This window comes from Pelodiscus sinensis, chromosome 1 (genome assembly GCF_052426305.1).
Source record: "Pelodiscus sinensis isolate ZL-2025 chromosome 1, ASM5242630v1, whole genome shotgun sequence".
In the NCBI taxonomy this organism is placed as follows: domain Eukaryota; kingdom Metazoa; phylum Chordata; order Testudines; family Trionychidae; genus Pelodiscus; species Pelodiscus sinensis.
Genome location: NC_143052.1, coordinates 233,073,448 through 233,089,674, shown reverse-complemented (window position 1 = coordinate 233,089,674; position 16,227 = coordinate 233,073,448). Strand labels below are relative to the sequence as shown.

Below are 16,227 nucleotides of genomic sequence, written 5' to 3'. Positions count from 1 at the left end.
CACTCTCAGCCCACTCAAATGTCCTTAAAAGGTAAGTGACCACTTAATTTGAATTTCCAGCATCCATCACTTCTCAGAAATCAATTCACAAGCCATTCTTTTTCACCATCCAATCACTCTTTGTCCTTACTTCATTTGGCCACCATTGGATATGTCATCATATGAGGATTCAACATCTCCTCTCTCCCCATAGCACAGGATGCCTCACCTCTTTACATTACTCCTAATGTCAGAAGCTTCCAGAGCTCTTGATGATGTCCAGTCCCTGTCCCGCTTGGCAAGCTGCCTGCTGATCGGGCAGCTAGTGATGTCTCTCTGGCTCCTATCCCTGCCATACTCGTAAGGGACACTGAGGCCTGGTGAATAAAGTACCTTCCTGGTTTCTTTACCATGTGAGAGGATGGGGAGGCCCTGATGTGGAAGTTGCAGCAGGTGGCTAGTATTATATAGCAAAATGTCAGATTTCAGTGGTGTGACAGGGGTCCAGAAGCTGTGAAAATCCTATCTGGGATACTCTCTGCCCAAGTTCCTTTTATGCAGAGGGGTTTCTAGCTGCTGCTTGGGATAGCTCAGGCCCTGGAGGAAGCTTTGAGCCAGGCCCTAGGATTCTTGTCTGTTCAGACAACATTGTGTGTCTCTTCCTTGCAGGTTATCCCGTTTCATCTTATCTATGAGATCATGGGCAAGAGGACATTTGCACGATGAAGACCAAAGGCCAGATTCTTTCCTTGATCGTATCCGAGGGCCAGATCTCAAAGAGGCACCCAATAGGGAAAGTAACACTCATTCCAATTTGAGCAACTATGAGCAGCCAGGCAAAGTGAAAAGGTAAGTTGATTTGATTGCACTTTAGTGGGAGAAGAATGGTCTTGGTATAATCATGTTCTTTCTGTGCATGGCAAGTAAGTAAGCATGATAGGTTTTATTTAGGATTGGAATCAAGTAGAAGAACTAATAATCTCCAGAAACTTTGCTGAAAGTAATTTAAGTCCTCCAACTTCCAAGAAAACTGGAGGAAGCAATATCGAATATAATCCAAGCTAAGGTTTCCCTAATTATTTTTCGAGTGATGTCCCTGTGGGTGCTCCACTCTAGGTTTGGGTGTGTCCTCGCATCAATGATCAGAGCTCTTTTCTAGCAGTGCCCTGCTGTGTCATGCATGTGCAGTAGTTTCTCCTTGTGCTGTTAGTGTCCATTAGTTGTGCACGTGGCATGGTGCCTCCGTTCCTTTTCTAATGTCCTCGGCAGCAGACAGAGCTCCTTCGCAGTCATCCTCCTCAGGCCTAAAATGATAAAATAGTTTGAAAGGTTCCTCAGTTTTTATCCTTCTTCAAGTTTTTGGATGCATCCCCCAATTTTTAATTTAAAAAACAAAACCCCCACAACTTAAAAAAAAAGTTCATTTTCCCTGCATTCTCTGCAGTTCAATATGCGTGGTTCACCAGGTTACAAGAGGTGCAACTTGTGTAGAGATGCTATGCCTGAATCTGCCAGTCACTCCTCTTGTATAAAATGCCTAGGAGAAGGCCATCTCTTCCAGAAATGCCCATACTGCTCCAATTTTACGGTACAAGCAAGACGAGACTGAGCAAATCGCCTCAAGAGTTTATGAGAAATCCCTCCAGCCAACTTGAGAGGACTCTCTCACTTCAGCGTGGACTCAAGGGAGAGAAAACATTCAAATTGCTGATAAGAATCATCTCTCCTCATACTCAGACAGGGCAAAGACAAAGGCCAGGACATCTCCAGCCAGATCCCTGCCCTTGGCACTGAGATCCTCTTGTGCTAGCATTGCTGATAAGCCCAGCACCTCCAGCACCATGCTGATGAAACATAGCACACCACACAAACGTGCACATTCCAGACCCAGGCACAAGTCCTTGGCACTGGCCTCAACATCTGCACTGATGGCACCGTTGCCTGACACGGCATCTAAGACCACACCAAAACCAGCACCGAAGATGGTGTTGAAGCCTACCTGTGCTGAAACGTCACCTCCAAGGACACCAATACTGACGCTGCCTCCGGTACCGACAACACCATCAGCAGCACCTACCAAGCTGGCACCACACAAGGGTTCACCAAGACTGAACATACTCAGATGGATGTCCAGTTGACAATGCATTCACTGGCATCATTAGCCCATTCAATATATTTCCTTGGTTCACTGGCACTGTCAATATCACTTACTAAGTCAGAAATAGGACCACAAAGCAAGTTCTCGTCACCGACACAGAGACGCCCTCCCTGGGAATCATGTGCATCCAGGTCCACCCATGTACCACAATCAACCCTTTGACCCCAATTCCTACAGATGACCTAAAGCAGTTTCAGGAGTTATTCAATCGAGTGACCAATGCACAGGTGATAGGCCTCCAAGAAGGACAAGAGAAGCAACGCAGGCTTCTTCATTTTCAGCAACCTCCTACATCCTCTAAGATTGGCTTCATCCATAGGTAGAGCTCTCTCAACCCAGCTGACACTATTTGGCAGACACGCACCTCAATTATGCCCACAAACAAGAGTGCTGATAGAAAATATTTTGTCCCCGCGAAGGGTATGGACTTTCTTTTTTTTGCGTCTGTCCCCAAACTCCTTGGTGATAGACGCTGTACATCACAGAACCAAGTATCCCCAGTTCTGGCCTATCCCCCAGGACAAAGACCATTACCAGTTTGATATACTGAGCAGAAAAGTTTACTTTTCAACCATTTAACAACTACACACAGCCAATTATTCGTCACTCCTGGCTGACTATGACCATACCAGTTATTCAAAACTGCAAGACCTCATCCAGTTTCTCCCAGAACAAAAGCATCCTTATCTTCAAGCCATAATGCATGAGGGTCACACTATTGCCCGCACAGCACTTCAAGCAGCACTGCTACGGCAATTGTTATGTGCAGAACCTCATAGCTCCAAGCCTTGGGTATACCGAAGGAGCTGCAGCTCAAAGCAGAGGACCTTCCATTAGATAAGTCCCACTTATTTGCCAGTAAAACCAATTAGGTGTTACACTCTATGAAAGATTCACACACTACCCTTAGAACATTAGGGATGTGCACACTGCCCAATAAGTGTTCGAGATACAATTCCCACTCAAGGCCACAGGAGTCATATAGGCAGTCTCACAGACCCTACCATTTTAAACAAAGATACAGACAACAAAAGTGCACATACAGCATCAACATCAATCCAGCACAAACCAACCATCCATGTCCAAACAGCAAATTTGAAGGTTTGGAGAGCGCAAGCAACATCCCCTCTATGCCACCTTCTACGCTGTCCAACCTTCAGTTTGTCCACCAGCTACGGTTCTTTTTCCAACGATGGACGGATATAACACCCGACCGGTGAGTGCTAGAGATAATCAGTTTGGGCTAATCTATACCTTTCACATCTATTCCCCCTACCCACACTCCCTCCCTAATCCTCTTCAGGGGCCCTTCTCACAAAAACCTGCTACAACTAGAGGTTCAACATCAGCTACAAATCGGGGCCATAGAACTAGTCCCTTTGGCTTATCATGGATGAGGGTTTTACTCAAAATACTTCCTCACGCAAAAGAAGATGGGGGGTGGAGACCCATACCTGATCTCAGAAAACTCAACGAATACGAAATGAACTGAAGGTTCAAGATGGTCACGTTAGCAACCATCATATTGGCATTAGACAGTGGAGATAGAGTCTCAGCCCTTGACCTCCAAGATGCTAATTTTTATATAACTATTCATCCAGCACATGGACATTTCCTACGTTTTACTGTAGGAACCAACTATTACCAATACTGAGTTCTTCCATTTGGTTTATCAACGGCACTGAGAGTCTTCTCAAAAACCCTGGCTGTAGTAGTGGCATACCTCCACCACATAGGAAAGATAATTTTTCCCTATTTAGATGACTGCCTTATCAAAGACACATCCTATCAAGATACCCAGGATACATTCTACTACTCAGCCTTGAATTCCATATCAATTATCAAAATCCACATTGCAGCCCACACAGACTCTTAAGTTCATAGGAGCTTGACAAGACTCCATCATAGCCAAAGCAACACTACCCAAACACAGGTTTGATTTACTCACTGCCTTCATAAACACTGCACAAGTTTCACCTCTTATGACAGTACGCACCTGTCTCTAAATACTTGGTCATATGGCGGCCACAATATATGTGCTGAGACTAGCCAGACTCTATACGAGGTACCTCCAAACATGGCTGGCTACGATTTACATCCCCTCCAGCGACTCCCTTCACAAAATAGTCAATATACTGCACCACATCTTATCTTCCCTACATTGGTGGACATAGCTGCACACGAGGGCTGTGTCCAGACTCAGGGGTTTTTTCGAAAAAAGTAGCCTTTTTTCGAAAAAACTTCCCCTGCGTCCAGACTCAAGCCGCGTTCTTTCGAAATTAAATCGAAAGAACGCGGCTTTTCTTTCGATGGCGGCAAACCTCATTTCACGAGGAAGAACGCCTTCTTTCGAAAGTTCCTCTTTCGAAAGAAGGCATTCTTCAATGTAAATAGGGCTTCTTCGAAAGAGAGCATCCAGACTCACTGGATGCTTTCTTTCGAAAAAGCAAGCCGCTTTTTCGAAAGTTCAACGTGCAGTCTAGACGCTCTCTTTCGAAAGAGGCTCTTTCGAAAGTATCTTTCGAAAGAGCCTCTTTCGAAAGAGGCTTGCAGTCTAGACATAGCCTATGCGAGAGGACATCCCATTTCAAGAAATATCCCTGAAGATTACCATAACTACAGACACTTCCTGTGTGGGCTGGGGAGCACACTTGGAGTCCCATGCTGTTCAGGGCAAATGGTCTTACCAAGAAAGCACACTCCATATTGAACTCGTGGAGTTAAGAGCAGTATGCTACGCATGCCTTCATTTTCTCCCACTCATCAAGAAGAAGGTGATCTGCATCCTAACAGACAATACATCTTGCATGTACTACATCAACCACCAGGGAGGAGCACGGTCCAACTCCCTCTGCACCGAGGCAATGAAACTTTGGAATTCGTGCATATGGCACTGAATTACCCCATAGTAACCTACCTACCAGAAGTTCTCAATGTTACCGTAATCTCAGCTGCCTGTTCTCAGACCAACACAAGTGGGTACTGGACATAACAGCCCTCCAGGAAGTGTTCTCTAAGTAGGGTCAACCCGATATCAACTTTTTAGTGACCTGATCCAACTGCAAATGTTACCAGTTTTGCTCCAGGGCAGCCCTGGGAAAGGGATCTCTAAGAGATGCATTTCTCCTCAAATGGGAAGCCCCACTTCTGTATGCATTTCCAGCGTTACCCTGGATACATTGAGTAATCATGAAAATCAGATAGGAGCAAGCATGGGTCATACTAGTAGCACTATTGTGGCCCAGGCAGACCTGGTTTCCATATTCCAATGACTGGTGATCTCCGCTCCCTATGCGTTCCCACCACATCACGATCTTCTATCCCAGCATCACAGCAGGACTCTCCATCCAGATCTGGTCACAGTTAACCTCAAAGCCTGGCTCCCTCATGGATCCATGATGCCGAAATGTCCTGCTCTGACAAGGTAAAACAAATATTAATCAATAGTTGATGAGATTCTTCTGGGAAAACCTATACTTACAAATAGAAGAGATTCTCTACATGGATACGGGGAAAACATAATATCCCACCTCCCAGCACTCTCCTACCAATCATACTGGATTACCTCCTTGAAATGGTGGCAGTCAGGTCTCTCTTTTAGTTCAATAAAAGTCAACTCACAGGCAATTGCAGTGTTTTGTTGAAGCAAAAAAATGCTCCTCTCTGTTTAGGCAGCTAACAAACAGCTTTATTAATTAATAAAGCACAGCATGAGCTAAATGTGGTCCTAGCAAAGCCGGGCCCAGTAAGGCTGGCTAATAAAATACTAGGATTAATTGTATACCCTTAACCAAACAAGTCTGACATCAGGGCAAGAAATCAAAGTGAACTTCAAAGAGGAATTATTATCAGCAAAGAAAGAAACAGGTTTAGAGGGAGTTCGAGCTTCAGCTCAAAATAGTTCATTAACACATTCCAACAGCGCATCCTTCTGGCCTCTCCCCACCTCGGTGAAGGCCAGTTCACTCCCTCTAGTACAGGCAGTCCCCGGGTTACGTACAAGATAGGGACTGTAGGTTTGTTCTTAAGTTGAATCTGTATGTAAGTCGGAACTGGGGTCCAGATTCAGCCGCTGCTGAAACTGACCAGCAGCTAATTCCAGGAAGCCCGGGGCAGAGAAACTCTGCCTCGGGCTTCCTGTAGTCAGCGCTGGTCAGTTTCAGCAGTGGCTGACTTGGGGACGCCTGGGGCAGAGCAGCTGGGGTGCTGCTGGGTTGCTCCAGTAGTGCCGCTCCTCGGTGCTACTGGACCAACCCAGCAGCACCCAACCTGCTCTGCCCCAGGCGTCCTGATTCAGCCGCTGCTGAAACTGACCAGCAGTGGCTGAATCAGGACGCCCGGGGCAGAGCAGCTGGGGTGCTGCCGGGTTGGTCCAGTAGTGCCCAGAGCAGTGCTGCGGGACCAACCGGCAGCTCCCCAGCTGCTCTACCACAGGCATCCGGAGAAAAGCCTGGTCTGCTGGGGGGGGGGGCGCACTAGCTGTGCCCCCTCCCCCCCAGCAGACCAGGGAGACGCGGAGCAAAGATGCGGAGCACGCGGGCAGCGGGACAGCCCAGCTGCGGCACGTCTGGGCTGTCCCACTGCCCGCGTACTCCGCGGCTTTGTTCCCTGTCTCCCTGGTCTGCTGGGGGGGGGCTTCCCCCCCCAGCAGACCAGGGAGACGCGGAGCAGCTTTTCTCGCTCCATAGGACGCGGGCGGTGGGACCGCGGCGCATCTGGGCGTCCCGCCGCTCCCGTCCTCCGGGGCGAGAAAAACCCCGTTCGTAACTGCGGATCCGACATAAGTCGGATCCGCGTAACTCAGGGACTGCCTGTATACGTGCAGACACAAGAAACTGAAATGGCTTTTGTTATACAGAATGCCTTCTAGCTAAATATGAAATGGTTTCTACAGTTCATAAACCAATGGATGAGGATTCTCTTTTTTCGCACCTCATGACTAAACATTTCTTAGCAGGCCTACAAAACAAGTTCCCCATAGTAAGACCACCTATCCCTTTGTGGGATCTCAGCCATGTCCTTAAGAGTCTCACAAAACTGCCCTTTGAACCACTTGCCACATGTTTCATCTGTCCATGAAAGTAGCCTTTCTTGTAGCCATCACTTCCAGCAGACGTGTAGGTGAGATAGCAGCTTTGATGCAATTTTCAGTAATGACAAGGTCACACTCAGACTTAAACCAAAATTCCTCCTGAAAGCCCCCTCACCCTTCCATATTAATGAACCAATCCATTTACCTGCATTCTGTCCAAAGACACACAACGGTGAAGTCCAAGCAGTGTTATATACCCTCCGACATCATGTGATGAGCGATCACTTTTTACCTTAACAGGACCAAGTCCAAGAAAATCCACAAGACTTTTAATCTCCTTTGCCAAATGCTCGAAAGGATGGGCTGTCTCCTGGCAGTGAATATCAAAATGGATCTCTTCTTGCATTCCTACTTGTTACGCCATCCATAACAAGCAACTGCCACCTGTTATCATGGCCACTCTACCCAAGCAGTGACATCGACCACAGACTTCCTCAACAATGTCCCACTTGAGGATATCTGTAGAGCAGCAACCTAGTCCTATGAACACACCTTCACCAGACACTATGCTCTGACATCCGGCCTAGTCCCAGCAACATTAGTGGGTCATGCTGTCATCTCCACTGTCTCCGGGACATGGCTCCAAAACCCACCTCCACGAGATGGACACTGCTCTTCAGACACCTTGAGGGTACACCCATGTGGACATCACTTGAAGAAAAGAGAGTTATTCACCCTGTGCAATAATGGGAGTTCTTTGAGATGTGTGTCCCAGTGGGTGCTCCACAACCCTCCCTTCTCCTCTTCTTTTGAGCCTCTTTGGTGCACGTTCAAGGGAGAGAAGGAACAGAGACACCACACTGCGTGTGCAACTAACAGACACTAACGGCACGAGGAAACACTACTGCGCATGTGCAGCACGGCAGGGCACTGTTAGAAAAGATCTCCGATCACCGGTGTGAGGATGCAGCAGCACCTAGAGTGGAGCACCCACAGGGACACACATGTTGAAAAACCCTCGTTACTGCACAAGGTGAGTAACTCTCTCTTTCCCAAAGTCAGCCTATCAAATTAAATGAGTTTCAATAGAATAGAGCTTAGTGACCAATGGGACTGAAATGAGCTAGAGTTGCTTAATACATTTAATTTCTCTAGGGATTATTATGCCAAGATTCTTGTGCATAATTAGCTGAAGGTAATCATTGCTTTGGCAGATCTCCCTGGATAAGCAGTGGAGGAAGGCATGGTGCAGTTTGAAATTGCAACTCTGTGGTCTTTAGCCTCACAGATGGAGGCACAGTTCCTCAGTTGCAGGTAGCTTGTAGAAGCACTTAGATAAATAATGCAGTTTCCCAGAAGCTGATATAACATAAGAAATTCTTACATAGGGGTGCAAAATGCAGGTGATGTTGACACTTCTGGTACAAGTAATGCATTCCTGCTTTTTTTTGTTGGCCATCATTGTGCTTGCTAGCAAATCATAGAATCATAGAATACTAGGACTGGAAGGGACCTCGAGAGGTCCAGTCCCCTGTCCCAATGGCAGGACCAAATACTATCTAGACCATCCCTGATAGACATTTATCTGACCTACTCTTAAATATCTCCAGAGATGGGGATTCCACAACTTCCCTGGGCAATTTATTCCAGTGTTTAACTATCCTGACAGGTAGGAACTTTTTCCTAATGTCCAACCTAAACCTCCCTTGCTGCAGTTTAAGCCCATTGCTTCTTGTTCTATGCTCAGAGGCCAAGATGAACAAGTTTTCTCCCTTCTCCTTATGACACGCTTTTAGATACCTGAAAACTGCTATCATGTCCCCTCTCAGTCTTCTCTTTTCTAAACTAAACAAACCCAGTTCTTTCAGCCTTCCTTCATAGGTCATGTTCTCTAGACCTTTAATCATTCTTGTTGCTCTTCTCTGGAATGTACGACCACAGTTTAGCAATGCTATTTCTCTGTTTGTTCATCAGGTAAGAGTAGCAAACCCAGTTCCTGAATGGAGAAAATAAATGCTTTGTCCCCCTGAACTACTGGTATGCCCCCGGTTTTCTCACTTTTTCCCACTCTGCAGTGAGAAGCTGGTTGTAGCGTAAACACTTAGACAATCCATGCAATCCTATTCAAGCCTTGAATATACCAGTGGTGTGAGCCTGATAATAATGAACACTTTTTCCTTTAAGATGATTTCTTCTTCTAAAGTGTATTGGACAGTTTCAGGAGTGGGATTTTAGCTTACATTGCTTATGCCAGAACCCAGAACAGTCCCTTAACCTGGACTTTAATCCCTACTGCTTGGACTGAAAAGAGCTTTCACTCTGCTGCTGTATGTTGGGTATGAAAGCAGTTTCCCAAGCAAAGACATTTAGAATCTGGATCTTAGCATCGAGCACTTGGAAACTCCACTACAAGTATTTGTGCAACATTCAGTAACACTTAATCATACTCATTCACACATCACTGATAGGCTTCTGCTCCAGAAATCAGAAAATGTTAAAGATGGATCATTAAAAGGTGTTCACACGTCTGTGTCACAAGCAGGGTTAGTCTTGTCTGAATCTTTTTTTTAAATAAATGAACTAATGCCTTCAGGTGAGCCCTTGATGTGTTTCCAGGCTTACATTTTGCAAGTGAATGTAATACGTGACTTAATGCATATCCACGCTACAAAATTAAGTCAACATAAATTATATCTGCATACAGCCACGGCAGTAATTATATTGCTTATGTGCATGTTATATTTTACTGCTTGTGCTGACAGTCTGCATCCTCACTAGGAGTACTTGCACAGATTGTCCTGATAGTGTGAGGCATTCAGGGAGGTTTTCTGAAAGTTGTAACAATCGAGGTAAGCAATACAGCATCTACACTTGGGGCTCTCAGCATTTTCAGACTACTGTACCCATTTCAGGAGTCTGATTTATCTTGCATTTCACCTCACTTAAAAACTACCTTCTTACAAAAATACAAGTGTCACAGCACACTGCTATTGAAAAATTCTTTAGTTTCTCACTTTTACCATATAATTATAAAATAAAGCAATTGGAATATAAATATTGTACTTACATTTCAGTTTATAGTACACAGAGACATTGACCATATGAAATGTTAGTCCATGCCATCTTTGCTAGTATTTTTTTATGGAATCTATTGTAAAACTAGGCAAATATCTAGATAAGTTGATGTACCCTCTGGAAAACCTTTGTGTACCTCTAAGATAACTGGTATCACTAGTTGAGAACCACTGGTTTACACTGACACTGCATTGAGCTAACCACACCAACATTGGCTCTGCCTCTTATGCAGGTGGAGTTATTAAGTTGCTGCAGTGGGGTAGTTACATCCCTGGAATGAAATTTTAGTGTAGAAATTTAAATAATTAAGTCAACATAAGCTGCTTTGCATCAACTTAACTCTGCAGTATAGACCAGGCTTTACAGGCTTAAATTAGCCCCATAGAGTTGGCTAAAGAAAACATTGTGGTTTGTCAAAACACAGGGATGGAACTTAACTTTTTGGCAGGCTCATTACTTTGAAGCTCAGGCTCACATGTGGCATAGTCTGAGATGGGTAAGAATTTGGTTTGAATTTACAGCTGGTAATTTATATTATAGTGAACACAGGTTTGCAACAGATCAATGCAGTCCCGTCCTTACTGAAATAGCTTCTTAATAATTTAAGCTTGGAAGCAGTGTATTTCTTTGCATGCCTAATATATTTTGTTAGATTAGTCACGCTACTATAGTCTAATCACTCAAGCCAACAGCCAAGAGATTTTCTGATTTCTGTATTGGGAGCCCATTAGTGTTTCAGATTCAAAGTCATTAGAGTAAACAAAACTGGTCATGTGCCAGCAATGTTATTTCTTTAGCTAGCCAGATACTGAGATATCCCATTTCCCTAGCTCAAATTGCATTTCTGTTACCATGTGATAGTAGCTCAGAATTGTTGTGACATTATGGAGAGTTAATTTTGCAGCAACAGTAAGCATTTCTGCTGTCTTTCCAGGAGTCTTGGCACTGCTTCTGTGAAGACTTGAAAGGCTTGAGAAACACTTATAAGAGCAGCCAAATGGGAATGCTGCTATAAATAGAGAGACTCATGATGTCAAGCATTAATACTCCTGAGAGCAGGCTAAAGTGCTTCTGACATGGTCACAAATGTGTATGTTCTGCACATGATCAAGGGCAATTGGTACCCTACATAGTTATGCAAAAGGGCTTACAGCTGCGGTCAAAGTTGGCCCTTCTAATCTTTTCAAAGTATGTGTAGGAGCAGAAGCTCAGTCTATCATGTTGGTAAACATGTGCACAAAATGTACAATATTGTTCTTTTACTGTGTTCTATTTAACTTGCTTCAGTCACTGGTCCCTGGCCAGATTTAATGTCAACAACAGCAACAACAACGAAGAGTAAGTACATCACTGCTTGCTTCATAGCACCTTCTTGCCTCTGATGTACCAGCTCCTTACCCTCTTCCCTGTTCAAAACATGTTAGTGACTATTGTAGCTATAGACTCCTGCTTATCTTTTTCTAAGCCTCTTCCTGATGTATGGAATTAATGTAGAGAAAGGTCTAGTTTTATAGGTTATGGAAATATTCCTGAGTTTCCAGGGGAACTATTTCCAGCTTCCCTTCTTTTCCATGTGTCTGATTAAACAACTACTAGTCCCTACCTCTTCAAATTCAGGCTGGCTGATTTTGCAACATTACTAATGGGCTTGCTGACATTTAAACTCATGGGCAAGAGATCTGTCTATTATTTTTCTTAACAGCGTTCTTTTTTATTGACACACAGCTTTCAAATCAAATATTCAAATAACTTCACATTGTCATTTGTGCCTTTTCCGTGGCTAAAAGCTGATATTATATAGGGTATGCAGAAGTTCTGGACATACACAGTTTAAATCAGGATTGGATGTCTTTCTCAAAGATATGGTTTAGCTAAACTAAAAGTTGTTTTGTTTCAGTCGGTGCTTGATGAAATTCTATGGCCTGTGTCATACATAAGGTCTTACTGAAATGATCACAACATTTCCTTCTGACCTTGAAATCTAAGGAAGTAATAGCCAATTTTAGATTTCTCAGGCTATTTAATTCCTTCAAAGAAAGAATTCTAGAAAATGTGAAGAGCTCCAGTAACCTGAAATCACTCCACACTATAGCTGATAATGACCCTTGCCCTCTAGCTCTGGGAATGGCACAGCAAACAGCAGTAGTTTTGTTCCTGCCTTGAGGCTAGTCTTGTTTTTCATTTCTTTCCTATGTAAAAACCCAAATACAAAAAACTCAGGGCCAAAAGGAATTGTCCATATTAGAAGCAGACAAGTCATTGTTGAGCAATACACTGTGAATTTAAAATGATCATTCTCTGAAAACTTCTTTCCATTTCAAAATTCCATACTTGGGAGAAATTTTTATTTCTCTTTAATTGACTGTTTTTTTCTTATGAGTGCTTGATTTAAAAATAAATGCCCTGTGTACTACAACAATGTTTACAATGCTCAGGATTTTGGGCTTTTACTGTAGAACAGTAATAGTAGAACTAAAAGTGTGAAGCATGGCTTACGACTCTTACCTATGTCTACACTACAAGTTTTTGCGGCAGAGAGTATGCTAATGACGGACTCATTAGCAGGAGTCGTGATGTCATTAGCATATTTTCTGTCACTGCTTTTTGCACAATGGGTTTTTGCACAAAAAGAAGCAGTGTAGCCGCTTCCATTTTGTGCAAAACCCCCCTTTTGCGCAAGATCCTTATGCCTCTCCCGTGCAAAACGGAAGTGGCTACACTGCTTCTTTTTGCGCAAAAACCCATTGTGCAAAAAGCATCTGCAGAAAATATGCTAATGACATTGCAACTCATGCTAACGAGTCCGTCAATAGCATATGCTGTGCCGCAAAAACCTCATAGCATAGACAAAGCTTCAGGGCATAGGACTGAGACACAAATTCTAACCCTATTTCTGACAGTGACTCATGCTGTGCCTTGTGCTTATCACTTAACTATCAGTGCTATAGTTTCCCCAAATTGAGACAATACTTATCTCACCTGGGTGGCGTAAGGAATAGATAGATGATATGTAGAGCAATTTAAAGATGAAAAACATTACGTAAGTACTACATTTTATTAACTATTATAATTATATGATTAGAAGAGTATAGGCAGGCAAGTCTTTCCCAGCCCAAATGGATATCTCTTCACTGTATACTCAGGAAAAACGGGACAAAAAGTCCTTTCCATTTCCTTTAGTCAAAGGGAATAGATCGGAATATCCTTTCAAGTGATTACTTGAATGGTGGTGACTTAATAAAACCTCAGAGGAAATAAACTGCAGGTGTTGTTAAAGCTCCAGGTTTGTGAAGATGGAAGGAGCAACAGAGTGCCCATATGTGAAGCAGCAGAGATGAGGCCTTCAAATTTGCAGGTGCCATGCAGGGGCTATGCTAGCTCTCAGGATAGGAGAAAGGAGGGGCTTGTCCTTCCTTTTGAGTCACCCTCAGTGGCAAGTCTTTAGGGTATTTTTGCACTGTGCTAACGTTGCTGTAGCAATAGATACTGTGGGTAGAGCAGGGAGATAGAGCAGTGTCTGAACAAAGAGATGAATGAATCCAGCCCCCAGTGAATAAATGGAGAAAATGGAGTCAGGAGAAATTCCATTCCCCAGTAAAATAAAAACAGCCATCTACTGATCAGTGGGTAAACTACTGATTTTTGTCAAAACACCTCTTCCATGGTTCAATGGCACTGACAAATTTTGATTGCTTAGCCATGTCAAATGAATCTTCCTTGCATAATCAGGCTGATAAATACTCAGCAGCACAGTTCTTTTAAAAAGAAACATTGTGCCCTTGTTATACAACTGTCCTTGGGAGCCAAACGCTTTTGAGTATCATGGACCAGTGCGTTAATACGGATAGTGGTTATGAATGGGGTTCATGTCATGCACAAAAGCATAGTAGTTAGCTATTAAAATGAATAATGTGACACCCAAGAGTGTTTCTGATCAACATAGTGCTTTGTGGGAATGGCAACATTTACATATAAAATGCAGTCACACAAGATCTGGAGTCTAATTGTAAAGAAAATAAATGTGTGACTAGCACCCTCTGCTGTTCTAAAGAGGCTAATCCTGTTATAAGGGGATGTGCAAAATCTTAGGCTACGTCTACAATGCAGGATTCTTGCACAACAACTTTTTGCGCAAGAGTTCTTGCGCCAGAAGTTCTTGCACAAGAGTGCGTCCACAGTGCCATTTGCTTTTGTGCAAGAGCGTACATGGCAGTGTGGATGCTCTCTTGTGCAAGAAAGCTCTGATGACCATTTTAGCCATAGGAGTTGCTTGTGCAAGAAATCCCTGTTACCCGTACACACTGTCTTTTTGCGATTTTTATAATTAACTGTACTTTTTCTTGTGCAAGAATGCGCTTGTAGTGTGGACACGCCGCAAGTTTTTGTGCAAAAATGGTCGGTTTTGCACAAAAACTCTGCAGAGTAAATGTAGCCCTAATGTGGGTAGGAATTTAGGAGCTCTTTCAGTTAATCGATTAACACAGAGACTATTTCACTCTACACTTGTGTTCCCTGGCCATGTGGATTTTCATAGGCCCCAGTGAAGTTTCACTGCATGCCCAAGCCTGATTTGGTGAACCTCTAAATAACACCTTGGAGAATGCAAACGGGGATGGTTTTAGGATTTTGACTTATGCCAGCTAAGTTAAGGCAGGGGTCTTCCAAATAACACTGCCATGCTGCATCACAATGGGAGTGTGGTCAGAGAGTATCAGGACTCATGTTTATTATCAGCTGATAAGGGATATTCCTAAGCCAATTGCATTTATCTTAAAATTAGTGAATATATTTTCACACCGTTCTCCTGTCCCTCAAAATACTGTGCTTTCATTACAATTGGCATGTTCTTAGGCAGCAGGGCTGACAGCCACCATGGGCCCCCAAGCAAGGTGGGGGGACTGGCTCTGCACCCCTGGAATGGGTGAGGCCTCAGGCAGAAGGGGGGGAGCTGGGGCTGCCAGCCCTCAGTGCTTCCTGGACTGCAGCATGTCCTCTCCCACAGACCTCACAGCCACACAGAGTGCCCAGCCTGGTGCTCCAGCAGCAATGTAAAGGGCCGGGGACTCTGTCTGTCCCCACTGCCGTAGTAGTGGTGATGGCCGGGATCCCTGGGCACCTTTGAATTGCCAGGCCCTAGGGCAATTGCCCCCTTTGGCTATGGTTCTCTTGCACTATTGTAAGTCAGAGATAATTTTGATGGGAGTTACATGAGAGCAAAACAAGTGTGAGAAGAGAATCAAACCTTTTTACTTAACTACCACCACAGCTTTAAACAGGTAGTTGGTGCTGTTGGGGCCGAAGTATGTCAAAAGACCAAGCAAATCTTGAGACTATCAAATCATTTCAAGTCCTAATGCCATGAAACAGATTTTTTTAGCTGCCTGAAGAGTCAAGCAAATGGGAAATATTCCGCTGTAAACAAAGGAAACATTGTTAAAGCTTGGGTTAATCTCTCACAAAATCAGCCAACTGGTTACATGATTTAATACCACGCTGTTGTTAATTCTGCAGCATAGTTCATGTAATACAGGTCCCAAATAGTGAGTAGTCTAGTTGAGAAGCCCTGTCCTTTCCTCTTCTGTAGGTGCAAAACCCAACTTCAGAGCCTTCTTTATCCTGCCTCAACTTCCATCCTCTAGCCTAGCCTAGACTGTAAATTGGGAACATTGATAAATGTTACACTATGTTATACAGCAAGAACAAAGAAAAGAAAGAGGTTAAGGAGGAGAAAAAAGAAGAAAAAAAGGAGGAAAAGAAAGAGGAGAAAAAAGACGACAAAAAAGATGATAAAAAAAAAGAGGAGTAAGTATTACTATTGAATGTATGATTGTAACACACCTCCTGCACCATTGAGTCTTACATGAAGTAGTTAAGTATTCAAAGGAAGGTTCTGCTACAGTTTTGTTTCCCCAGGCTGCAGAGGTGTTCTTATGTCAAAGATGTAATAAATTTTCAACTTTGAAACTGTGCAACTGCTCCGGGA

At 43.8% G+C, this 16,227-nt stretch overlaps 1 protein-coding gene across 1 annotated transcript in view; it reads left to right on the top strand.

Moving 5' to 3' along the window:
• CNGA3 (cyclic nucleotide gated channel subunit alpha 3) overlaps positions 1 to 16,227 on the top strand; it is a 42,689-nt gene that overhangs the window by 11,364 nt on the left and 15,098 nt on the right. The window contains exons 3-5 of the mRNA XM_006137386.5: positions 649 to 828; positions 11,532 to 11,582; positions 15,939 to 16,046. Of these exons, the coding sequence (XP_006137448.3) occupies positions 649 to 828; positions 11,532 to 11,582; positions 15,939 to 16,046 (339 nt within the window). The remainder of the gene's footprint in view (positions 1 to 648; positions 829 to 11,531; positions 11,583 to 15,938; positions 16,047 to 16,227) is intronic.